The sequence below is a fragment of the Acomys russatus genome, chromosome 32, assembly GCF_903995435.1.
Source record: "Acomys russatus chromosome 32, mAcoRus1.1, whole genome shotgun sequence".
In the NCBI taxonomy this organism is placed as follows: Eukaryota; Metazoa; Chordata; class Mammalia; order Rodentia; family Muridae; genus Acomys; species Acomys russatus.
Window position 1 is genome coordinate 32,649,798 of NC_067168.1, and position 26,428 is coordinate 32,676,225.

Genomic DNA, 26,428 nt, shown 5'->3' on the forward strand with positions numbered 1-26,428 from the left:
AGCAGGCCACAGATGCTATGCCCTGGTAACGGGCCCAGAGTAGGAGTCCCCATATTTGGTGTGAGCAGGCTTTGTCAGCCCTGGAAACTGCCTTTCTGCCCTGGTTACTCTTTGCCCCAGGCTATGGAGTTCTGGCAGTTTCTCTCACACACACTCTGAGCACATACCGGGCAACTCACCACCACCACCCACTGCAGCGTAGAGGCAGCTGCTAGGCCCCCATGCTGGATCCAAAAATGAATGAGCGGGTTTTCACAATGTCGCCTCCCACTGACAGCTCCTAATTGCATGTTGAAGCCATGTGATGGAGCCCAAGTTACACTAATTATGTCATTACCCTAATTAAGTAAATACTGTATGTGCTAATTGGCTGAAACCTCTTCAGGGGGATGGGCACTGGGAGAGGAGCCCTATATGTCCTGGGCTTCTATAAGGATGCTCTGGAGGTAAAAGACAGAGGTAACAGACCTTCCAGGGGTCACCTGGTGAAATTCAGAAAGGACCCTGGATGGTAGCTCTGGATGAGTGTGTTTGCATGGGTTCTGGGCAAAGTACAGACGAAATCACTAAACCAGCTAGTAGTCATGAGCTAGCCTTTTCTTTCGATAGGGTTCCTTTGTTGTCCCTCACCTCAGCAAGCTTTTGGGCTTATGGTCGTTTTGGACATAGTGTCATCAAGGGAACCCAATGTCCAGCCAGGACCAAAGCTAGCCGTTAACTGGTGTCGATCTTTGAGATCCAGTTATATATGTTTAGCCTGGCAAGCAAAAGTGAATTAAGCTGCTAACCAAGCAAAGGCCCAGTTGCTAGAGATTAAAAAAAAAAAGTGTGTACTAGCAATAATGACTACGACCAGCCTTCCCAGGAAGACATGCGAGGCAGGGTGTTCTGAAGAAGTCTGGAGGGCTTCTGGGAGGAGCAAGCCTTCACTTACAAGGCAGGGAGAAAATCAGAACACCAGAAGCCAGATGATCTTCAAGGTGTGATTTCTAAATATGAAACTCCTATTGTTGTTTGGTAGGAGGAGGAGGAGCAGCAGCAGCAGTAGGAGTAGCAGCAGCAGCAGCAGCAGCAGTTGCGCACAGGCATGCATATATTCCTGCAAGGAGGTCAGAAGACAACCTGTGGGAGTTGGTTTTCTCCCTCCACCATGTGTGTCCCAGGGATCACAGGTTGCAAGCTTGGTACCAGATGCCTTTCCTACTGGCCCCATCCCAATGACTCCAACCCAAAACTTGTCTGGATAGGAGCTGGAAGCAGCCATATTAACTAAAGGGACATTGGGGAATGTAACAAGAATGACACCCCTGCAGCTGAGTATGGTGGTACATGCGTATAATCCCAGTACTCAGGAGACATAGGCCAGTTTAGGCTACGTAAGGAGACCCTGTCTTTAAAAAAAAAAAAAAAACAAGGCATAAGGTCTGGGGCACATCCTGCCTCCTCCAAGTAAGCGAGCATGGAGCATCTGCCAAGTGGCCCCTGTACCCACCTTGTCTTTCATGGAGTTGTGGAAAGGGTCCCAGAGTTAGGGGCTCAGGCAGACCTCCAGCAGCTTGCCTTCCACCTCAGGACTAGCAGTATCTCTCTCTCTCTCTCTCTCTCTCTCTCTCTCTCTCTCTCTCTCTCTCTCTCTCTCTCTCTCTCTCGTATGCCCAGGTGCCTTACAACGGCCATTCGTTCTCGCAGCTCCTCTCTGCCCATCTGCCTGCCTGCTTGCGTGCCGCCAGCTCTGCAGACATATGCTACAGCTCCACACCCAGCAAATACCACATGCTCGCTTGTTGGTGGACAAAGCTCCTTCCTGCTCTCTTGCTTCCCTCCCAGGGCTACAGCTCAGCACAGCTCACTCTACCCAGCCGGGTCTCAGGGTCCCAGTGAGGGACATCCACTCACTCATTCACTGCCTGTGCAGGCCTTCATTCATTCCACCCAGCGGGATCTGAGGTCCACTGGCCTGGCTCCATCAATAAAAGACTGAGGTGACTCAATGGAGTCATCCTTTCAGAAATAGGCACCTTATTTAGACAACTGGGGTGGAGACAAGGGGTTATATGAATGCATGAATGGCAAATATATAAAGAAAGAGGAACTGCAGCAAAAATACTAATAGTTGGATGGTAGGAACAGTTGAGGGCTGGAGAGATAGCTCAGTGGTTAAGAACACTGGCTGCTCTTGCAAAGGACCCAGGTTTGATTCCCAGGCCACATAGGACAGCTCATAACCATCTGCAAGTCCACGTCTAGGGATCTATTGCCCTCTCCTGGCCTCCATGGACATCAGTCACACATATGGTGCACAGACATATATGCAGGAGCTGTCATTTAAAAAAAAATCAAAATAATTTTTTTTAAAAACCAGTTGAACAAACTAAACACAATGCCTCATGTCTATAATGCCAGCACTGGAGAAGCTGAGGCAGGAGGATTACTGCAAGTAGGCCAGCCTCAGCTAGCTACATAGCAAGTACCAGCAAGTGAGCCTGTCTCAAGAAAAAAAAAAAAAAAAGGCAGCTGGGTGTCACATTCATACTTTTCTTATTTTAATGTGCATTAGTGTTTGACTGCTTGTACGTCTATGTGAGGATGCCAGATCCTCGGAACTGGGGTTTCAGACAACTGTGAGCTGCCATGTGGGTGCTAGGAATTGAACCCGGGTCCTTTGGAAGAACACTCTTAACTGCTGAGCCATCTCTCCAGCCCCACATCTATACTATTCTTATTCTGGTAATTTTTCTTTAAGTTTGAAAATAATTTGTAAATAAAAAGTAAAATAAGTAGTAAGGATAGTTGTGCACACCTGTAGCCTAAGGCAGGAGGATTGTTAGGCCAGCTAGGACTGCATAGGGATTCCCAGGCTAGCCTGGCTACTTAGCAAGTTCCTGTCTCCAGTAATAATAACAATGGTGACGGTGATGAAAACGATGATGAGGATGTGATGACCATGATGATGACGACGATGACGACAATGACCAGGAGTTGGACAAGAAGCTGGGTAGGTTAAGCGCATGCTGGGCAAGTGTGAGGACCAGAATTCAGATGCCCTGCACCTGAGTAAAAGCCAGATGCAGCTAAAAAGCCTATGACCCCTGCAACTGGGAGGCAGAGACAATAAATTCCAGGGACTTGCTGGTCAGCCGGTCAAGCCAAGAAGGTGAGGTTCAGTGACACTCTGTCTCAAAAAATATAGGTGGGAAAGTCACTGAAGAAGACGTGCCAGAGTCAGCCCCTGACCCTATGAGTCCACATGGGCGAGAGCATCCTCACACACATGTGCACATACACACACGCATGCACCACATACAAGGACTGAGAATGCAGTTCAGTGGTAGCATGCTTACCTGGCATGTGCAGGGCTCTGGGATCCAGCCCTAACAATAAAAACTGTTATTGTTAATGTGGGAGGAAGAAAGGCCTTTTTCCTTTCTTGAGGGTCCAGGCTGCTAGGTGGTGTGACCACGCAGGTTGGAGCTTGAGGGCTCACTCTCCCCCAACCATCAACCACCACCATAGCTTTACACACGCCCATGTTCCAGCCCCTTGCCCCAAAACACGACTATGAGGAACCTCAGAGTAGACAAGAAAAGAGCTCTCTTTGGTGAGCAAGTACGGAAGACCTGACCATCCCTGGCTGCTACCCAGGCTCCTTCACCGCCCTCCCCCCAGCACTGCTAGCACATGCTGAGCCCAGACAACCAAGGCAACTTTCCTAGGCAGTGTCCTATGCCTGTCCCAGCAGCGCTTGGCAGCAAGGATCACCAGTTCACCTTTAGGGATCAGGCAGCCCAAGTAGCACACGGAGCGGAGTAGGAGGGTCTCGCTTTGGGAGGGTCTGTGTGGTAGCGCTCTGCCTCCCCTCCTAACCGCCTCTTTCCCTGCTTGAAACCCCACCATTCTGCTTCCTCCATATGCCCACCATCCTCTGCTTCTCCCTTGGGGCCCCTCAGACTCACTCCCCGATTAACTGTCTCCTCCCCCTCCCCATCAAAGGCAGTGGCACCAGCACCCTGATCACGGAGTATGGGTTAGGGTGTTCAGGGCTCTCAAGGAAACAGAGCCCTGTCTGCTCCCTCAGCCCCTGGACCTTGAGGGGCCTCTCCTGCCTGGGCAGCTCTAGCAAACCTGCTGGGGGGGGGGGGGTACTCTGTGTGCTCAGGGCTGGTGCACCTGCGGTCAGCAGGGGTCCTACTCCTCCTCCTCAGACACCTTTGTTCTCGCGCCTTTGTGGCTGGCCCTGGCCTCCCAAGCCAGCCCGCCAGCCCTTGTCCTTTGCCCGGCAGGTCCCTCTCCCAGCCATCCCCCCCTTTCTTGTATAGCCTTTTACCCATTCAAGTCTCAGATCAGAACCTGGCACGGGACGGGGTGGGACCCGTCCGCTCACTGCAACCCTTCCCGCCCTCCAATGCTCCCTCTTCTGTCCATATCCCCTGACTTGTCCCAATCCCCTCACCCTGTCCTTGCTTTCCCCCTCTCTCTCTCCTCTCGGCCTGGCCCCCTCCCCATTTCCTCTTCCCTCCTTTCTGGGGCCCCCCAATTCGGGTAATCGGGCTTTCTCTCCCGCAGGGGTAGTGCCGGCTCGTCCTCCCCTCTCTTCTCACCCTCTCTTTCCTCTCTTCCTCCTCCAGCCTCCACTCCTCAGTCAGTCCTCACCCGCTCACTCACCCTCTCCCTCTCCCGCTGCCCCCCTCTTTCTCCCCCACCTCTTTGTTTCAGCTGAGAACCGGCTCCTCGGGACAGTTCCCACACTGCAGTGCCTCTGGTAAGGAGACAGCGCCACTGAGGTAAGCTGGGGGTTCGGGGACACAGGCGCGGGGCAGCCGAAGCCCTGGGGGCAGGCAGGTGGGGACAGTAGGCAGCCCGGGCCACATCACTTCTCTGCCCAGGGCAACGGAAGCAGCAGAGTGCTAGCCGCAGGTGCCCTACTGGTCAGCAAGAACAGGGCGGAGGGAAAGGGCTAGCAGGGAGCTGGCAGGCTGTCCCGGTCCTTGTACCCCGCTTCGGCTGATGGCCCAAGGCTGAGGGAGACCCTAGGAGGACCCAACAGAGTAAAAGGGGAGACTGGGGTACCCAGAACAGCCCACCCCTGAAGGTTTGAGTCTACGCCCAGTCCTCCCTGCCGCTAGCTGGGCTGCAGCTAGGAGATTGCCAGGGGCCATCAGCCGCACTGACTGCATTGTGACCCTCACAAGTGCGGGGGGGGGGAGTGGGGGGTCCCGGGGGTTGTTTACGGGTCAGGATGTGCTAGGGCTTTACTACTGCCCAAGTGGAGGGGGCGGGGCACAGCTCCCCCCCCCCCCCGCCAGTTCCCGGGTTTTCTCCAAGCTACTGACCCCCAGACTCACAAAGCTATAGGAGATGAGGTTATCTTTCTCTTCTCTGCGGGTCTTTGACCAGCTCCCGCCCAGACACAAGGGTGCCCAAGACAGCATTCCCCCAGAGTTGCAAACAGCGTTTGAGGCCAGGGAACAGATGTTCCTTCAATTCGCTTCCTGGAGCTAGGAGGGACAGAAAGGTTTCGGGCTCTGTGGGAGGAGTAGGGTGAGGAGGTGGAAAGCAAGTGGAGACAGAGCCCTGGCTCTTAAGTGAAGAAGCTACAAGTCACTTTCTGGAGAAACCTGGAGTCACCAGAAGATGCTGAGAGCCTAAAGCTGGCCAGTGAGGGCGTGGAGTGAAGGGAAGGGACAGGAATGAGCCTCCTGGACCCCTTTCTCAGCTGAGCTGGAGGCAGGGCTGGCTTTAACTGGGACCAAGACTGAAAAGCTCAAAGTCCTCAAGAGCTCTGCTAGTTGCAGGAGACCCAGAAAACGCTAGGAGAGTGGTGACCCAATGGGGGAGGGGCGCATTCTGGGGGAGGGTCTCAGGCTGCCTCGAACTACCCAGTGCCTATAGTGAGCGGGAACATAAAGTGGATCGATTCCTTGAGTTATAGTTACTAAGTAAGGGTGGTGGCCTAAGGGCTGAGTACCTAGGGCACACATTTCCAAAGGCCAATTCTCCCTTGCCCTTGGCCAAAACTTTATTTTAGTAGAGTAGCCACTGCTGCCACTGATCTTACCCCCACTGCTCCCCCAGATGGAGGTGCTATAGCTGCTAAGTACCCAAATACCCGCCTCCCACCCACGCCTTCCAGCCACTCTACAGGCCAGCCTGAACCAGGGGAAGAGGGCAAGCAAAGCCTCGGGGCTGGCACTAGCGGTTACCTAGGGAGGCTTGGCCTCAGGTATCCCTGCTTCTTGGAGAAAACCCTCTCTCCCAGGCTGAGCACAGCGTACTACAGCTCTGTCTTGCATGGAAGTTCACCTCAGTCACTGGGTATCGGGGCTCACCCCGTCACCCACATGCATGGCCCATTTCCTTCCCCTAGCACACTCCAAGCCCTCTAAGGCAGCCTGGGGACAGCCTAGTTGTCCCCTCCCTTATCTGGGTCTATGTTTATCATATTTGACCCAAACTCAGAGGGAGGCAGGCTTCCCTGCCTTTTTTTTTTCCCCCTGAGATATTAGGGGTCCTTCTTGCTGCTAGAGAGGGCCAGCTGACTCTAACTTTGGCCAATCCCCCTCCCTCAGCTGTTGGACTCCCCCATAACTCAAAAACCATGCCTGAACTGGAGGTGCAGCTCAGTGACAGACACATTCACACTAAGGACAAACTTGGGTTGTCACTCCGTCAGTAGAGCAGTCGTGAGCATTCATGCGGCCCTGGGTTGTGATCCCAGCACCAGATCAAACTGACAGCACGTGTCTGTAATCCCAGTACTCATGAGATAGAGAGAGGGGAATGGCGAGATTCAAAGTCATCCTTGGCTACATCTCAAGCTGGAGGTTAACCTTGAACTATATGAGACCCTGGCTTTTTTGTTTGGTTTTGGTTTTGGTTTTTCGAGACAGGGTGTCTCTGTGTAGCCTTGCTTGTCCTGGACCCACTTTGTAGACCAGGCTGGCCTCGAACTCACCGAGATCCACCTGCCTCTGCCTCCTGAGTGCTGGGATTAAAGGTGTGCGCCACCCTGCCTGGCTTTTTTTTTTTTTTTTTTTTTTTACGCCAACTAATGCTTTTTTTTTTTTTTTTTTTTTTGCTAATGCCATTCTCATGTCAGAGACATAGGTGGCAGGTGGCTTGCTTGGCTTCAGGCCATGAATAGCAGTGTCCTGCTGGCTCTAATCTTGCCTCTCTAAACTGCAATCTCTTTACAGTTATCTTTGGAAGATACTAATATCTATAATTTTTTATAGATTTGTATCTATTTCTAAGACTTTTTTTTTTTTTTTTTTTTTGGTTTTTCGAGACAGGGTTTCTCTGTGTAGCCTTGGCCGTCCTGGACTCACTTTGTAGACCAGGCTGGCCTCGAACTCACAGCGATCCGCCTGCCTCTGCCTCCCGAGTGCTGGGATTAAAGGCATGCGCCACCACGCCCGGCTCTATTTCTAAGACTTTTTAAGATTTTATTCATGTAAGTGGTTTGCCTGTATGTATGTATGTATGTATGTATGTGTATGTATATCACATGTATGCCTGGTGTTCATGGAAAGCAGAATAAAAGTGCTGGGTCCCTGGAACTGTAGTGGTAGACAGTTGTGAGCTGCTGTGGTGGGGCTGAGCCTGACCTCAGATCCTCTGGAAGAGCAGCCATCCTTCAGCCCTATCTATCTCCCTTCCCACCCCCCCCCCCGCCTCCCCCCGACCCGCCTCCCTCCCCCCCACCTTTCCCTGAGCTCCCTATTTGCATGGAGCTTCACATAGAGATCCACCTGCTGTTGAAAACCCCGCCCCACCAGAGGTGAGCAGGGCACAGACATTGTCTACGTCAGAAAGAGAGAGGAAAGAAAGGTAAGAAGGCCAGGACAAGGGCCTGGGACCTGAGCGCCACTCTAATGTACCTTCCAGGCCACTTAAGTGCCACTCGAAGGAGTTTTTACATTTACACAGACTCTCTATGCCCCCTAATGGAGGCACTAACTGCCCAGCCTCTCTACCTTCCTCATCCTCAAGGCAGTGATGACGTTCCCAGGGACGGAGGGGCACATTTATCCCCAAAGATATTTGAACCAGGGCTTTCATCTTGATTCCAAAGTGGGCATCTAAAGAATTGCCAATGAACTGGATGTGGTGGTACCTTTAATCCCAGCACTTGGGAAACAGAGGCAGATGGATCTCTGTGAGTTGAAAGCTAGGTAGGGCTACATAGTGACCCTATCTTTAAAAGAGAGAGAGAGAGAGAGGAGGAGGAGGAGAGACGAGAGAGAGAGAGAGGAGGAGAGGGGAGAGCGAGGGTGAGAGAGGTGAGAGAGAGAGAGAGAGAGAGAGAGAGAGAGAGAGAGAGAGAGAGAGAGAGAGAGAACAGGGTTGCCAATACTAAATGAAAACTACAGGGCTGAGACTATAAGGAACTTGTAAAGGGAGGGAGGGAGGGAGGGAGAGAGGGGGAAGTAAGTGCTGGAAGCCACACGATGTGGATGTGTCTCTCCATCTGGGACCCTCCTACCTCCTCACATACCTTCATCCCCTGCCCCCTCAGCACCAATCCTGCCACATCCCCTTGGGGCCCTGGTAAAATGTTCATGAAGCTTACGTCTGTTATCAAAGTAAGGTTAACTCCTGCAACCAGGCACATGAGGCCCTGTGCCATCCTGCCTCTGGCAGCCTTTAAGGTCTCCCTGCTCACCATGTTGCTCAATATCCAAACAAACAGCCTACACCTTGGAATGGAGCAGAGCAGTGTGGAGGCCTCTGCTCAGTGACTGGCTGCACACGGCACCAGACACACACGCCCTACACATGCACACTCAGGTGTAAGGACACCTTTAGGAAGAGGCACCAAGCTGCCCAGCGCACTGCCCTTCCAAACCACAAACTGAACAACTCAGCCATACAAATCCCTGAAGAGGGTAAGTATGGTCATATCACCTCCCTCAAACCACCAAGGGAAGCAAAAGGGAATCCCCTAACTCTGCCTGGGCCTTGGGTTGGCCCCTCGGTATCTGAGCCCCCAAAGAGCAGCAGAGAATGCCCAGATGGATCCAGACCAGGTTCTCATTCTAGCTCTGTGACTACCTAGCCCTGCATCCCGGATGAACCACCTTCCCTAGCTCTCCAGCTACAGGGCAAATGACAAGCTGACCCCCGAAAGGTTCTCCAGACCCACAGCTCATGCCCAGTGCGGAGAATGAGGAGGCTTTAATGTGAGGGAGGCCTGCGACACCTCGGGTCAAAATCCTCAAGCCGTGCAAAGTGTCAGCATGTGAAGATGAAGTGGGGACTTGGGCAGCAAAAACCTGAGTTAGGAGAGATGGCAGCGAAAAGCCCAAGGAGGGGAGTGTCTTTAACAATTCATTAACAGGACCCATGTTCGTTCGTTCATTCATTCATTCATTCATTCATTTTACTTTTCAGTGCTGGGAACTGAACCCAGGGCTTCACACATGCTAGGACAGTATCGTTGACTATATTCCAAGGCCACCTTTTTTAAAAAAGATTTATTTATTATTATATATACAGTGCTCTGCATGCATGACAGAAGAGGGCATCAGATCTCATTATAGATGGTTGTGAGCCACCATGTGGTTGCTGGGAATTGAACTCAGGACCTCTGGAAGAGCAGCCAGTGCTCTTAACCTCTGAGCCATCTCTCTAGCCCCCAATGCCACTTTTTAAAGCTCTCTGAAATGGCATCTCACTGAATTGCCTGTGCTAGCCAGGCTAGCCAGGAACTAACTACTGGTCCTCCTGCCTCTCAAGTATTTGAGGTTACAGGCCCGTGCAACCAGGCCCAGCTGCATAACTGACATTCACAGAGCTGGGGGGTGGGGGGGAGTGCCACAGAACTTTCTGAGGAATTTGCCTATTTTTGTCATCTAGACTGAACAAATATAGGTTAGGCAATACAGTGGGTTACTCCACATACTGTTTGCTCTAATGGGGCCCAATGCAGACTGTGGCCCCCAGACTCTGAAAGCATAGGCACAGGAAAGGGACCAAGGTAGACAAGGGGAGCCCCCAGCAAGACTCTGCCTATACGCAAAGCCTTCAGCAGGCAATGGAGGCAGCTCTCCCCCACAAGGAACCCTACTCTGAAAAGCACCTGTGGGAACACTACATACCCATCTGACGCCAGTGTTCAGTGCTCACTCGTTCACCACACAAGGACACCAGGGTAGGCTGAAAAGCCCTTGGGCCTTCTTCTCTCAAAGCTCCCGCCTGCAACTTTAATGTCTAATGGGAATGTATTCCCAACGTCAAGGACACAGGGGCAGGACAACCCCTAGAGGATACCAGCACACCAGCGTAAAGACAAAATCCCAGAGACTTTGGCCCTCCACACAACAGAAGGGAAAAATGCTACAAAGTATTCCATCTCCCTAAACCTCTCTGGTCCTCCTACAAAGTATTCCATCTCCCTAAACCTCTCTGGTCCTCTCGAGCCAGCTTGCCTTGCTACCTCCCTCCCAGGCCAGAGAAAGCGCATAAGCCAGGTCTCCAGGTCGTGGCCCAACTGATCAGACTGTCCAGGGCCCAACAGAAAAGGGAAGCTCTTTCCCAGGACACATCAGCTCTGTCTAGAGCCCCTCAGCCCCTCATGGTTGAAGAAGAGCCCACAGGAGCAGCCCCAGGCCTCACTGTTCACTATGGCTTTTTATTCCTATGTGATTCTATTGCTCACTCATATAGGGATTGGAGCCGTGGCGCACGGTGGGGACAGCCAACGGAGGACACTGACATTGAACAAGAGGACTCAGGGAGAGGCAGGCCAGCGGCTGCAGGCCAAGCCAAGGGACTCACCTCTGCCAGCTGTAAGAGGCTGGCACGAGGAACTGTTGAACTCCTTCAGTGCTCTGACCTACCACTCTAGTCCTGGAGCCAGGCACTGAAATGCTGACACCAGGGCCTCAACTATACCCAGAGAAGTGGTTATGGAACACAGCATGTTTAGCCTGGGATAATAGGGCTGGCGCAGGAAAACAAGCTCAGTGCCCTATAGCCTGAAGAGACCCCTAGGTAACTTTCTAATCTAGTTCAGGGAAAGAATGTGCTGTTGACCTGTGGAAGGTGAGTGAAGCAACAAAGCAACTAGGTGAAGAGGAGAGTCCTGAAGCACAGCAAGGCCCTGGGAGGTAGCCCATGATCTTTCTAGAAGACTCTGCCCTCACAGGTTTCTTTGATACTCTCAAAATATGACCTATGCCATCAATGAGGACGAAAAATCAGAATGTGAACATCCATGACATTGGTCCCTGTCAGCCCTGTATGTAGCAGGTGTGTTCCACCCTGGAGGTGGCAAAAAAAGGTATATGAGTCGTTGTGGGCAAGGGAGGTGGCCACGTCCAGGCCGTTAGCAGAAGCCTGGCTGACAAGGTCAGACATGACCCAGGCCCCGGCCACCTCTGTAGGCCCATCCTGCCCATCGGTGCCTCCACTCAAAAACAGCACATCAATGGGTCCCAGTGGCTGTCTCCCCAGGTCTACTCCCACATGTAGGGCTAGTTCTTGGTTCCGGCCGCCCTTGCCAGATCCCTGCAGCTGCACCGTGGGCTCGCCACCAGCCAGAAAGCAGACTGGGCCTTGAGCCTTTGCCACAGCTTTCAGAGCTTCCTCCAGCTGCAGGTCTGGGAGCTGGAGTTCAGCTGCCAGCTGATGGAGTTTTGCCTCCTCTGCCGAGAGATGCCCAACCGTGGACGAAGTAAGGCGGGCTGCAGCCACCTGGGCTAACAGCCCATAGAACTGTGCCACACTTTTTACATTGCCCTGCATGGCTGTGCTCAGCACCATGGCATGGTAGCCCAGTACCTCAGCTTGCCTCTGAGCCTCAGCCAGCGCCAGAGAATTAGAGCCAATGATCACGTTGAGCACATGACCACAGGTATGTGGCCCGCGGGGGTCAGAGTCAGCTCTGGAGAGCACAGTCTTCACGGAGCGTGGCAGAGCAGCACGAAGCCCGTAGCGATTAAGGATGTGCAGGCAATCTTGCACACTGTGGCCACTGGCCACAGTGGGGCCACTGGCGATCACCTCCAGAGGGTCCCCAATCACATCTGACAAGATGAGGCTTACCACCTAGACAGAGGCCACAAAAGAAGGCTCAGTCTGGCCTCCTCCATGTCCCAGGGCCCTGAGTGTACACCACCTATATGCACCACCTGCATGCTTCCATTCCCACTTCTTGCCACTTTCAGGTGGGCTGACAGAACTCCTAACGAGGGGGCCTCCTCCCAGGACTTCCCCGATGAGGCCCCTGCCAACTTATATGTTGGCCTAGGCCTTTCATCTCCCAGGGCTGGCTGAAGAAGTAATTTAATGCACCTGAGCAGGATAGGCAGCCTGAGCCAACCCTCCACCCTTCAGCTGGGACAAGGCCTTGCGCATGGTGTTCAGCTCCTGGATTGTGGCTCCACGGGCTGTCAGCAGCTTGGTGAGCATCTGTTTCTCCTCCAGTGTGACAGGTGGGATGGGAGCAGGCAGCAGGGCTGAGCCTCCACCTGCAGAGTCAGTGTGGGTCTCTCAGGGAGAGGAAACAAACAGCCCAAGCCAGGCAAGCCACAAGGGAAGTGGACTAAGAAGATGGAGTTACAGTGCCCCCCTGTGGACATGGAGTGAAATTGTTCCCCTACCTGGGGCGCTCCAGATCCCAGAAGACACTAGAAGGGCTGGGGCTATAGCGTGGAAAGTGCTTGCCTAGCCTGTGTGAAGCCCTGAACCCAATTCCCAGTACCACAAAAATAAATAAATAAAATGTAAAGCTAAGGAGTAGCAAGAAAAAACAGCAAATAAATAAGGAGAACGTTCTGTGGGAGCTGGAAACCCAGTCTCTGGAGCGACACAGAGGCAGACAGCAACATTTTCCAAAGGTTCTGATGTATGTCAGTGTTAGGTGCCCCGTTGTGTCGTCACCATTACAGATGTTCAGGAGGAGGACCTCACAGTTCAGGACAGATGGCTGACCCGACACCACCCACAAGGTCCCCTCCAGGTTCCTCACTGTCTCCCCTGGTGCTGACTTCACCCTGAGACCATGGGGGCTCAGATCAATTTCTCAAGGATCTGGTATTTGGGGCATCCCTGTCAGCTGTCGCCAGCTGATCTGGAAGCCACACCTGAAATGAGTACAAGCAGCAGGTCATCAGCAGTGAGCCCCTCTGCCAGCTGCTGGATGGCCAGAGCAGCCCGCAGTGCGTCACGATCTGGTAAGTTGTATTCCGCACCCTCGAACACCTGGATGTGGCTGTGTGGCTTCAACAGCATCTCTCTGAGGAGGAAGCAAACAGAGAAGAAGAGATGAGGTGGGCTTACACACGCTTACACACACACACACACCTGACCTCTGAGTCATACAGGTGAAAGTGGCATGAGTGAGGATGCCCACTGACACCTATCTTGAAACCAGGCCAGACCCAGGAGATAGGAAGGCCAAGGATAAAGGGAGGTTTTCCTCTACAGGGCAGTGGAGGGTGGCCCTCTCAGACGCACCCTCCACGCTTCAACCCCCAACCCCCGGCTCCATCATAGATTCTTACTGCTTTCCAGCATACTCCATAGCAGCTCGGATCCCCTTGGGAACACTGATCACACCCTGCACGAGATGTTGGCCCAGTAGCTCCTCAGCAGCAGCGGCCATGCCCAGGACAGCCTTGCCGAAGCCCACTAGGTAGAGGTTTTCCCGTAGCTGAAAGCTCCGATCCCGCACCTTCAGTTGTCTGCCACTAGGATCCAAGGACAGTGTCCTTTGCAGCATGGGGCCCGGCTGCACGGCACCCACAGCACTCTCAAACAGCTGCCGTGCCTGTTCTGCCAAGGCCATACCACTGGTCATCCGGGCCACCGGGGGCCCCCAGAGGAATGGACGTGATGGGGCTCGGAGGAGACAGGGCAAGACCTGCAGGGCTGCAGCCATGCCCCACTTCTCTCAGCACAGCCTTGTATTCATAGCTGCCTAGAGAGGGAGGAGAATGAGTCAGGCCACAGACAGAACACCCCACCGCCATGGCCACCCCCTCGGAGGGCTCAGGACTGGTGGACTCCACATAGCTATTGCTGCAAGAATGAGCCACCTGAAATGAAAACGAAAGGGGAATTCATGAAGCCTACAGCAAACCTGATCTTACTCCAGGCCTGGGAGCCTAGCCCTGATGCCCAGCCACGTCCTCCTCTGCTGGGGGCCGCACACCAATCTTCTAGACACTCTGCCCCAAGTCCAAAGTTGCTGTTAAGTGGACCCTCCTCCTAGGTCACCTCCTTTGCCTAGTAGTTAATCATTCACAAAAGAAGCCATTCCTACCAGTGGGCTCCTGTGCCGTTCTATTTTCCACATCCTGTTACTTCCAAGCCCCTTTCTGGCATTTCTGCTTTACCTCTTTACCACTTCTACTGGGGGAGAAAAAAAGGCTGTTGTCTCACCAGCTAACCTCAAGCCCACTGACCTCTAGCCTGCTTTATTTCATTAGCTCATAAGACTAGAATGGGAGAGTCAGGTCCATGGAGAAGGCTACAGATTTATCAGTGCACACAAGCTAAGCAACCTCAGAACCCAGGCCAGTTCAGCAAGAGATCCAGGCACAAATCAGGGGTAGCTACAGAAATCTGACTCAAGGTGAGACCTTTGGCAAGCTGCTAGGTTATATGCAAGAGGGCACATGGTATGGGGCTCATCTACAGGACAAAGAAAAAGATGCCGTTCTACCCACACAGCTGGTCAGTACCAGCCTTGCCAGGAACACCCCTTTCTGGCTCCCTGAGAGCAAAACAAGTCCTGAGCTACAGCGCTCACTGCAGGAAGAGCCCAGTGCTGGAGCTGGCAGAGGCCAATCTCCACTAACTATGCCCAAACAATCATTTTCCTCACTGAGCAGAGTGAAAAACAGAAAGGTCTTGGGGTGAAGGTCAGAAAACTATACAGGGTAAATATAGGAACACTAAAGCCAAAGGGCTCATCTGTAAAAAGGTATCTAGATTGGGGGTGGGGGAAGACTGGAGAATGAACCCAGGGTTTTGCTTGTGACAAGTATTCACTCTACCACTGAGCTACATTAAAGCCCCTAAAAAGGGCTGGAAAGATGGCTCAGAGGTTAAGAGCACTGGCTGCTTTTCTAGAGGTCCGGAGTTCAATTCCCAGCAACCACATGATAGTTCACAACCATCTATAATTAGATCTGGTACCCTCTTCTGGCCTGCAGGTGTTACATGTAGGCAGAACACTGTATACATAATTAATAAATAAAGCTTTAAAATAAAAATAAAGCCCCTTAAAAAAAGATACTTACTGTGGTAAATGCCTACCATTGTGCTTAAAGACAACTGTTTTTCTGTAATCGTGGATGGAAGAGGAAGGAGTCTAGGAATCTTTTCTCAATCTGAGCTCAATTGCAAGATGAGAGGTGGGATGAAATTAAGCCTAATTCTCTCGGGGAACTTGAAAGTGTACTTCTGCGGGAGAGACGATCTCTATCAAGCATGAAGTCACAGAATTCTCCATAGTGGTGGGAGACCAATACTCTTGTTTTCCTGACACCTCAGGCTTTCTGAGTCTCTGTCCAATGTACAGAGAAAACTCAGTTTATCGCACTCCTAAATCATGTGGCAACTTCCAGACTCGTGCCATTTAGCCTTATAGTTTACAAGGCTTCTCCCCCCCTTCCAAAAAAAATAAATACTAGCTGCACTGTGATAAGGATACACAGGGCACAGCTGTAGTTTGTCTGAAATATGTCCTGTTTTCATGTAAGGTTTCTGCAGGAGTTGGAGCAAAACACATCTCAGCGTCTAGAAGACAATGCTCAGCCCTATGTGAACTTTGTGTCTATTTCACAGAGCAGCAAAAGCCTACAAGATCCCTATTAGAATTCAGGACAAAAAAAAAAAAAATGTTCCAGGCTAAAATTGTCGGATAAAATGCGGAACATTTGGTGAAATCTGAATTTCGCAAAGTAATTTTGTCTAACTATGACCAGTATGTTTGGAATTATGTGCAACTAAAAATTACGTTGTGGTAAGTCTAATTTTAATTGGACGACTTCCATTTTCAGTTGCCAAATCCCCAGCTCTATTTAAGACACTACACCTTCCCAGCTCCAGCGCTCTACTACATGAGAATACGTAAAGACCAGCCTCGACTCCACCCGGAACCAAGTGGCGCCGACATCACGTCCAGATTTGGGGACCCGCCAGGTGGCCGGAAGTGACATCACCGGGACTAGTAGCCCATAATCTTCGCGAGGGAAACGGTTGCCGCGTACTGCTAGGTGTCGCAAAATTATGGGGCTGTTGTCGCCTACATTTGCCTCCGCCCGGGCCAGGAATGCCTCCCAAGAACCATGTATGTCCTTGAGACGCAAACTTACCTTTCCGCAGCTTCCAGCGCCGGAGACCGGGAAGTACTCCATGTGGGTGGGGATTAATCCGGAAATGGCAGGTCTACGGTCTCCCTGGAGACCGGGAAGTACTCCATGTGGGTGGGGATTAATCCGGAAATGGCAGGTCTACGGTCTCCCTGGAGACCGGGAGCATGGTTTAGAACTTTCATGCTTCACTGATCGCCAGAAAAGCTGACAGGATGCGAGTCAGGGCCTCTGGTTTCTGTATTCCTGCAGTGAATTCTCAGTGGTTAGTAATGATCCTTCCCTTTTCATCCCGTTAGGTCCAGCCGGCCATTAAACACACCCTGAATTTCTGTTAGGTGCCAGACAACTGGCTGAACCATCGGAGAGAGCTACAACACACCCCTCTAGAGATTTAAGGTCATCCACGCTCCTCCGCATACATATAATTCCATGACAATTCGCTGATATTTACCATTCTTTTACATAAACCACCACATACAGCTAACTCTGCAAAAGATTTCTGTTCCGTGCTCTTTGAACACACCGCCTGTAATCAAAACGACAGGTGGCACATGCCTGTAATCCCAGAAGAGGCAGAGGCAGGTGGATCTCTGTGAGTTCAAGGCCAGCCTGGTCTACAGAGCTAGTCCAGGACAGGCAAGGCTTCACAGAGAAACCCTGTCTCGAAAAAAAGAAAAGAAAAAGAAAAACAAAGACCGAGGACATAGGTGCCGGGCATAGTGGTGCATGCCTTTAATCCCAGCACTTGGGAGACAGAGAGAGAGGCAGGCAGATCGCTGTGAGTTGGAGGCCAGCCTGGTCTACAAAGGGAGTCCAGGACTACAAGAGAAACCCTGTCTCAAAAAAAAACAAAAACAAAAAACATTACTAAAGTTGCAGGTACGTACTACTGTGTAATTGAGACGCTTAATCACCACAGCAACGGGCCACACCCCACGTCTAAATTTCCTTACTTGGGGGTCCTTCCCACCACTCAGCAAAATCTCTTTCTCTTTTGTGAAACCCCCTTCCATTTTGCAACTGATGGCATTGCTGTTCCCTATCAGTCTGGGCAACACAGTGGGTTCCTGTCTCAACATTCCTTTAAAAAAAAAAAAAAAAAAAAAAAAGCCGGGCGTGGTGGCGCATGCCTTTAATCCCAGCACTCGGGAGGCAGAGGCAGGCGGATCGCTGTAGGTTCAAAGCCAGCCTGGACTACAAAGTGAGTCCAGGACAGTCACGGCTACACAGAGAAACCCTGTCTCGAAAAATCAAAAAAAAAAAAAAAAAAAAAGGTAGGGGAAAGGAAATTCCAGTTTCTGCTTGTATGCAAAGCAACAGAAATACAAGCAAGAATTAGATCAACTCAATACCAAGCAGGAATTTACAGTCCCCTGTGCTTAATCTTCTTGAATGGCAATGGAGTATTTAAAAATTGGTACAGGGAGATGGAGAGATGGTTCAGTGGTTAAGAGCATTTGTTGCTCTTGCAAAGGTCCTGGGCTCTGTTCCTAGCATCCAGGGAACAGAATGATAGAATTACAAGTATCCCAGAGTTCCAGTTCCAAGGAAGCTGATGTCCTCTTCTGACCTCCTCAGGCATTCATGTGGTACGGTACATACAATAGGCAAACATTTATGCACATAAGGAAACCTTTTTTATCATGATTGGAGACAGGGCTGGGACTATAGCTCAGCAGATATGGAACTTGCTTAGCATGCACAAGGCCTTGGTCTGACTGGCAGCCATCACACAAGCCAAGCTTTATGGTACATGCTTATAATCTCAACAATTAGCAGAATCCGGATCTCAAAGTCATCCTGGTCTATGTAGTTTAAGGTCAGTCTGGAAGACCTTGTCTCAAAAGGGGCGGGGGGAGGCCTGAAAAAGAGAGCTCAGTGGTTTAGAGCACCCCCTACTCTTCCAAAGGACAGGGGTTCTCTTCCCAGCACCCACATGGCAGCTTACAACCATCTGTAACTCCAAGTTCCTAGTGATCCAGTGCCCTCCTCTGGCCACTGAGGGCACCAGGCACTGTGCACTTACGCATATGCAGGCAAAATACTCATACACACACAAAAACTTTAAAGTAAATTAATTAAACAATAAATGAGTAACACCCAAGGTTGTCTTTTGGCCTTCACCTATACATGCACACACATATACATACACACACATACAAAATGAGCAAGTGATCTGCAGGTCTCGTGTCTGCCCATGGCTTTAATTCTGTTTCCAAAATGACATCACTGTATCCTCGTGAGCATATAAAACATGACTTCACATGGTGGCCTGTTACAATGAACATACCCTCAGGATCTAACCATCTCCCCAAATCCCTACTTTTTTTTTTTCTGGTTTTGGTTTTTCCGAGACAGGGTTTCTCAGTGTAGCCTTGACTGTCCTGGACTTGCTTTGTAGACCAGGCTGGCCTTGAACTCACAGTGATCCACCTGCCTGTGTCTCCTGAGTGCTGGAATTGAAGGTGTGTGCCACCACTGCTCAGCTTGGTTTTTTTTTGTTTGTTTGTTTTTGGTTTTTCGAGACAGGGTTTCCCTGTGTAGCCTTGGCTGTCCTGGACTCACTTTACAGACCAGACTGGCCTTGAACTCACAGCGATCCGCCTGCTTCTGCCTCCCGAGTGCTGGGATTAAAGGCGTGTGCCACCACGCCTGGCTTTGTTTTGGTTTTTGAGACAAGCTCTCACCATGTAGTCCTGGTTGTCCTGGAACTCACTATGTAGAACAGACTCACAGAGATCCACCTGTCTCTGGAGTGATTGGATTGGATTAAAGGTTTGCATCACCACATGTGATTAGGACGACCCTACTTCACTAGGTGCGTTGGTGCACACCTGTAATCTCAACACTCTGGGAGGTGGAGGCAGGCAGATTACTGTGAGTTCAAGGCCAACCTGCTCTACAAAGCAAGTCTAGGACAGACAAGGCTACACAGAGAAACCCTGTCTCGAAAAACCAAAATAAATTAATTAAAATAAAATAAAATAGGGAGCTGTAACACCTTTAATCAGAACACTCAGGAGGCAGAGGTAGGCAGATTTCTTTGAGTTGGAGGCCAGCCTGGTCTACAAAGAGATTTCCAGGACAGCCAAGGCTAGAAACCCTGGGTGTGTGTTGGGGGCGGTGTATAGAGCTGTACTCAAAAGGAAACAAAGTTGCTCCAGTAAATTGAAGAAAGGACGAACACACAAAGAAACAAAGCCCTTCCATCTCAGGGTGAGGCCTCAATCTTGGGGCCAGTCCTCCCCTGCCAACACCCTGGGCTCTGAAGTGCTGAGTACTTCTTGACGGCCTGTCTAGTGGAAAGATGCCAGTGTGCAGCTGCTCCGGGGGAAGGAAGTGGAATGGCAGTGCTAGAGAGTAGCAGGGTAGAGTGGAAGCTGCAAACTGCTCTCAGAAGCAGCTCACCTGGAGACCTGAGAGACTGCCAGGGCACAGTTATCCCTTACCAGGTTTACCAGAGAACCACCAGGGCTTCAGAGTTGTCTCTTAACATCTGGCAGTAATGTCCACCAATGAGTGTGGTGGCACATGCCTTTGATGTCAGCACTCCAGAGGCAGAGGCAGATGATCTCTATGAGATTAAGACTAGCCTGATGAGGTGGGTGGTGGTGGCAGAGGCAGGTGGATCTCTGTGAGTTCGAGGCCAGCCTGGTCTACAAAGTGAGTCCAGATAGCCAAAGCTACACAGAGAACCCTTGTCTTGAAAAACCAAAAAATAAAATAAAAAAATTTAAAAAGCCGAGCATGGTGGCCCAGGCCTTTAATCTCAGCACTGGGGAGGCAGAGGCAGGCGGATCACTATAAGTTCGAGGCCAGCCTGGTCTACGAAGTGAGTTCAGGATAGCGGGAGCTACACAGAGAGACCCTATTTTGAAAAATCAAGAACAAAACCAAAAAAGGACTAGCCTGGTGTCTACATAGTGAGTTTCAGGCTAGCCAGGGCAACATAGAGAGCCCTTGTCTCAAGAAAGCAGGAGAGAGGGATTAGTTCTGGAGAGATGGCTCAGCAGTTAAGAGCACTGGTTGCTCTTCCAGAGGACTCAGTCCTGCAGTGGTGGCTCACAACCATCCGTACCTCCAGTTACACCTTCTTCTGGCCTCAGTGTGCACCTATGTGGTACATATACATACATGCAGCCAAAACACATAAAATAAAAAAAATTTTTAAAGTAACATTATCTAGCAATAACAGATTCCATAATTCCCATAGATACCAAAACCTATGGATGCTAAAGTCCCTTAAAATAATATTGTTGTTTGTTTGCCTTATGTTCTGAGACAAGGTCTAACTGTGTAGCCCTGACTGTCCTGTAACTCAGAGATCCACCTGCCTCTGCCACCCCAATGTTAAAGGCATGGGATGCTACACTAAGCCCTAAAACGGTATTTCTGTTGGCTTGAAAGTGTCTCCTTTTGTAATACCCACCCCCCCTCTTGCCCCCTCCAACCCCCCTTCTTCCCCACCTCCACAAGACAGGGTTTCTCTGTATGTAGCTTTGCCTGACCTGGACTCACTTTGTAGACCACACTGGCACCTCGAACTCACAGAGATCCACCTGCCTCTGCCTCCCAAGTGCTGGGATTAAAGGCTTGCATCACTACCGCCTGTTTAAGTTGGAAAATAACTTCATTTGTTCTAAGGAGCAGGCCAGAGTCCCCTCAGAACTTCTGAAATTGTTTCTTAGCAGCGGCAGCCTTGGTGACCTTGAGCACATTGAATATAACAGTCTTGCACAGGGGCCTGCACTCTCCCACGGTGACAATGTCCCTGAAACGGGGACAGGTGCACATACATGTGTGCTGTGTAGCTGCTACACTGAACCATTCAGGTGGCAACCACAGGACAAGAAAGGCCTTGCATATCACAGGCTGAACTACACTGTCCATCTGCAAACTGGAATCCATGGGGCATAAGGGAGGTCAGATTATGATAAAGTTTTTTAAGACTTTGGAGACAATTTTGTGGGGTTCAAGATGGAGCTTCTGGAGCTAGGAAGTTCCTTCTGGCCCAAGTCAGCCCATATCTTTGTCTCAGAACAAGACAGCATTGTTTGCCAACAATGGCCTTGGTTAAATATGAATGGCTATTTGCCTTTTCCCTTGGGAACAAGGCCAAAGTTTGAGTTGCAGAGCACTATGTAAATCCAGTCTTGGGCGTTTGCTTCAATGCCTTGAGAGTTACTAAGCCACTCAGAAACCCAATCTTTCTTTTTTTTTCCTCTGTGTGTATCCCTGCCTGTCCTGGACCTCCTTTGTAGACCAAGCTGGCATCAAACTCACAGCAATCTACCTGCCTCTGCCTCCCAAGTGCTGAGATTAAAGGCAAGCAACACCATGCCTGGCCCCAGTGTAGGATCAAATTTTTTTTTTTTTGGTTTTTCGAGACAGGGTTTCTCTGTGTAGCCTTGGCCATCCTGGACTCACTTTGTAGACCAGGCTGGCCTCGAACTCATAGCGATCCGCCTGCCTCTGCCTCCCGAGTGCTGGGATTAAAGGCATGCGCCACCACACCCAGCAAGATCAATTTTTTTATCAATTATATTTTATTCCGAACTTATTAAACAAGCCTACCTCCCTAACAACTCGACTAACCCAAACAATCAGAAAAGGATATTGAAGAACTCTACAATGAAACCTTAAGGACACCAGTCTCTGGCATAGCCAGCAGGATTTCAGCAGATCAGCAATTCCACCAAAGTTGCTGCTGGAACCAGGAGCAGTAGTTGGAACTTCAAGCCTCAGCTGGAATCCAAAGCCTTGAAACTTTCCTGGAACAGTTCTTTGAAGCTCAGAGATGAACAGGCAAAAGCGAAGTCCCAACCACAAACCTTCTCGCCTGTTTTGGGGAGATATATATATATCCTCTCAGTCTGTTAAAGGGTGTTTTTCACCAAACTCCCCTACCAAGTAGTTAGACTTCTATGTGGAAAAACATCCTGCTTTCTCACATCTAAGTGGTAAACATCCTGCCCTCTTTTCCATCCCATACTTGGGGTCAAAACAGAAACAAGTTTATCTTCCCTTCAGGCCCAGTCTGTCTCTTTATTTTAAAAAAAAAAAAGCCTAAAAGAAATTGGGAGCCAGCACACCCCTTTAATCCCAGCACTTGGGAGGCAGAGGCAGGCGGATCACTGTGAATTAGAGGCCAGCCTGGTCTACAAAGTGAGTCCAGGACAGCCAAGGCTACACAGAGAAACCCTATCTCGAAAAACCAAAAAAAAAGAAAAATCTCCCTGCCCTCAGAATTTACTGCCCCTACCTCACCCTACTTCTCACTGAGCCAGCTTGCTATGTAGACCAGGCTAGCCTTAAACTCACAGAGATCTGTCTGCCTCTGAGTGCCAAGGAAGGAAGGAAGGAAGAAAAGAAAGAAGATAAGTTTTTGTTTTTACATTTACTTGCTCAGTTTGCAAGTATACCTGCCACAACCCAGGCACAGAAGGCAAAGGACACTTTGTGGAAGTCTGCCCTCCTCCCACCACCGTATGGGTTCCATGAGCTCCACAGTGAGCCCATGCCATGTTCATCACGGCAGCAAGCACTTTCCCCCCTGCCCATCTCACTGGTCTCATATATATGATTAAATAATAAAACCATCGAAACCCTGCCTCAAAAAACCAAAACCAAGACCAAAACAAAAACAAGCAAACAAACAAAAAAACAGTCAATGAGTCATCTGACTCTAGTTATTCCAGGGCCCTAAGAAAGCCCTGCTGGGCACTGTTAGCTCAGCAGTGTACCTCAATTAGAACAAACTCTGAGAGGTGGCACGTGCCTGTAACCCCATATGCCTAGCTCTTTTTCTGTTTTGGTTTTGGTTGTTTGGTTGGTTTTTTTTTTTTTTTTTTTTTTTTTTGGTTGGTTGGGGTTTTTTGTTTGTGTTTTGTTTTTAGTTTTTCAAAAGAAGGGTTTCTCTGTGTTATCTTGGTTGTCCTGGACTCGCTTTGTAGACTAGGCTGGCACAGTGATCTGCCTGCCTCTGCCTCCTGAGTGCTGGGATTATAGGCCTGTGCCACCACGTCCCTTGTTTTTTTAATATTTATTTATTTATTTGGTTTTTTGAGACAGGGTTTCTGTATGTCATGCTGGCTGTCCAGGACTCACTTTGTAGACTAGGCTGGCCTCAAACCCACAGTGATCTGCCTGCCTCTGCCTCCCTGCTGGGATTAAAGGTATGTGCCACCACGCCCGGCTTTTTTATTTAATTTTTAAGTAGTCTTACTATGCATCATAGATTGTCCTCAACTTAAGAGAATCTTATCTCTATTTCCTGATTTTTGTTTGTTTGCTTGCTTTGTCTTAAAAACCAAGCTCCACTATTTAGCTGGCCTCAAACTCACTAATGTAGACTAATGCTGGGATTAAAGATGTGAGCCACCATTTAGCCTGGAGCCTTTTTATTTTTATTTATTTATTTATTTTGGTTTTTTGAGACAGGGTTTCTCTGTGTAACACCTCTAGCTGTCCTGGAACTTACTCTGTAGACCAGCTGGCCTCGAACTCACACCTGGAGCTTTTTTAAAGCCATGCAGTTCACTCCCAACTCCAGCTTTCCCTCGGCCCACTGATGGCTGGAGCTAGACTTTCTGAGTCTTTTTTTTTTTTTTTTTTTTTTTTTTTTTTTTTGGGTTTTCGAGACCAGGGTTTCTCTGTGTAGCCTTGGTCATCCTGGACTCACTTTGTAGACAGGCTGGCCTCAAACTCACAGCGATCCGCCTGCCTCTGCCTCCCGAGAGCTGGGATTAAAGGTGTGCGCCACCCACGACCGGCTGACTTTCTGAGTCTTATTCAGTCTATCCTTTAAGGCAGTGCTGCTGCTGAACTGAAAGACAGGCAAGCCCACTATGGCAGAGCAGGGAGCCAAACAGGAAGTGAAACGGAGAAATGTTTCATGACTCTTACAATATAAAAAAATAATTTTTTTTGCATTTTAAAAATAGTTCAGGATGCTAGTCTTAGAGGAAGCTTTGGTTTTAGCAGTGAAATCTGGAAAAAGAACAGGATATAGTTTTTTTGGTTTGTTTGTTTAGGTTTTTCAAGACAGGGTTTTCTCTGTGTGACAGTCCTGGCTTTCCTGGACTCGCTTTTGTAGACCAGGCTGGCCTCAAACTCACAGAGATCCACCTGCCTCTGCCTCCCAAGTGCTGGGATTAAAGGTGTGCGCCACCACCACCCAGCATGGGTATAGTTTTGAAAGATATCCTTCAAGGATTTCTTTTGGTTGAGAACATTTGGTAAGTTATGGCTGTTCCTATGGTCATTTTAGTACGTTAAGATGGACTCCTCCCCCCCAAAATGGCATCTCCTGGGTGTATTTGTTTCCCAACTGATGATATAAGGAACAGCTTTGTTCAGGAATGAGGGACCAATTTTACCCTTAATAATCCAAATTTTTAGTCACAGTACAGTACCCCCAAAACAAAAAAAATCAGTATGTTGTAGAAATTTTTGTGTGTAGAAATAATAAGTAGATGGGCCACCCAGCAAAGCTGCGAAGTAGAAAAATTGTAGATTTAAGATGTGAGGTTTCAGCCATCTTAGCTTTAGTGTTGATGAAGCTAAACTAAATGATAACTCTCAAGGAGTTTGTTTGTTTGTTTTTTAATGTATTATATATAGTCTCTGCCTGCATGTACACCTGGACGCCAGAAGAGGGCATCAGATCACATTATAGATGGTTGTGAGCCACCATGTGGTTGCTGGGAATTGAACTCATGTCCTCTGGAAGAGCAGTCAGTGCTCTTAACCTCTGAGCCATCTCTCCAGCCCCCTCAAGGAGTTTATTAATTAGAGTATTTTTTCTTTTTTGTTTTTCTAGACAAGGTCTCTCTGTGTAGCCTTCACTGTCCTGAACTCGCTTTGTAGATTAGGCTGGCCTCGAACTCACAGCGATCCACCTGCCTCTGCCTCCCGAGTGCTTTCTCTTTCTCTCTCTCTCTCTCTCTCTCTCTCTCTCTCTTATCTCTCTCTCTCTCTCTCCCTCCCTCCCCTCCCTCCCTCCCTCCCTCCCTCTCTCTCTCTCTCTCTCTCTCCAGGGTTTCTTTGTGTAGCCTTGGCTGTCCTGGACTCACTTTGTAGACTCACAGTGGTCTGCCTGCCTCTGCCTCCCAATCTGCTGGGATTACAGACATTGGCCACTGTGCCCATCTGTATCATCCTTTTGAAACTCAAAAACAATCACTGGGAATTGAGTGCAACAACCCGTGGAAGATTTTTCCTGAATCAATTTGCAATTTGGAAAGTTGCCATCCATTCAGGTTTCACTCTAATTGTAGCCAGGAGCTCTGTTCTTTTTGAGGAGGTGACTAGTCCAAACGTAACACTCTTTTGTCTTTTTTCCCCTCAGCTAACAATTTCTCTTTCCATGTAGATACTGTTTCTTTACAGAAAGGCATGAGATACAACCTCTGCTTATTTCCAAGAGGACTCCCAACTTTTCTAGTGTTTCTATTTCGTGGGGTTTTGTTTGTTTGTTGTTTGTTAGCCCAGGTTATAAGGGACTCTGGTTGTCACACTTTCCAATTACCTATCAGGGAGTGAAATGCCTGGCTGCCTTGACTAAAAGTCCCCTCCTCCCGCGCTTGAAGTTAGCGATCTTCACGAGCTTTGACTCTCAAAAAAGTTTTTAAAGAAGCTTCTGAAGTTCATAGTATATACCCAATTGGAAAAAAAGGCCACCCACTTAAAATTTGTGCAATTATATGTTGTACTTCATTAAAATAACAAATCAAGGTCTCCTGGGATGGTGGTGTAGTGGTCAAGTCCCTCAGTGACGGGCTCACCGGACTCACACCCACCGACAGACAGGCCTTTCTCTGCCAGGACCTGCGACCTGAGGGACACCTGAGTCTCCCTGGGGCTTGGGAGCACTCACAACCGCACTAGTCCCGGGACGACCTCAACTTTTCTGCCCTCAGGAAAGGGATCCTCAACGCCCTCAGGGAACCACCCTCATACCCAGAGAACGGCGGGCTCCCGCTTCCCGGCCCCGAGCAACATAAGCCCGCCCTGCTGACGTCATCGTCCCGCCCCCCACACTCGCGCCTCAGTTCCCGCCCCGCCCCCTTTTCCCGGCGTTCGCCGGGGCCTCGGCTCCTCGC

At 49.9% G+C, this 26,428-nt stretch overlaps 1 protein-coding gene across 2 annotated transcripts; it reads right to left on the reverse strand.

Moving 5' to 3' along the window:
* Positions 1–10,979: 10,979 nt before the first annotated feature.
* Positions 10,980–14,195, reverse strand: Glyctk (glycerate kinase). Of its 2 annotated transcripts, XM_051140425.1 has the most exons (5): positions 14,084–14,195; positions 13,506–13,921; positions 13,086–13,237; positions 12,295–12,470; positions 10,980–12,048 (listed from the first exon to the last, which is right to left on the reverse strand). In XM_051140425.1, exons 2-5 carry the CDS (start codon positions 13,880–13,882, stop codon positions 11,182–11,184), a joined length of 1,572 nt encoding a protein of 523 aa, XP_050996382.1. In that variant the 5' UTR covers positions 13,883–13,921; positions 14,084–14,195; the 3' UTR covers positions 10,980–11,181. The 2 variants fall into 2 exon arrangements, with proteins under 2 accessions (XP_050996382.1, XP_050996381.1); XM_051140424.1 differs by lacking the exon at positions 14,084–14,195 and having other exon boundaries at positions 13,506–14,052.
* Positions 14,196–26,428: the final 12,233 nt, after the last annotated feature.

Bases quoted from the DNA above. Each gene is read 5' to 3' on its own strand.
- Glyctk (XM_051140425.1), bottom strand. From the start codon at position 13,882: ATGGCTGCAGCCCTGCAGGTCTTGCCCTGTCTCCTCCGAGCCCCATCA. The intron at 13,238-13,505 runs GTAAGAATCTAT...CTTCCTCCTCAG, and splicing joins ATGGAGTATGCTGGAAAGCA to AGAGATGCTGTTGAAGCCAC. The intron at 12,049-12,294 runs GTGCATTAAATT...GCCTCTGTCTAG, and splicing joins AGGCTGCCTATCCTGCTCAG to GTGGTAAGCCTCATCTTGTC.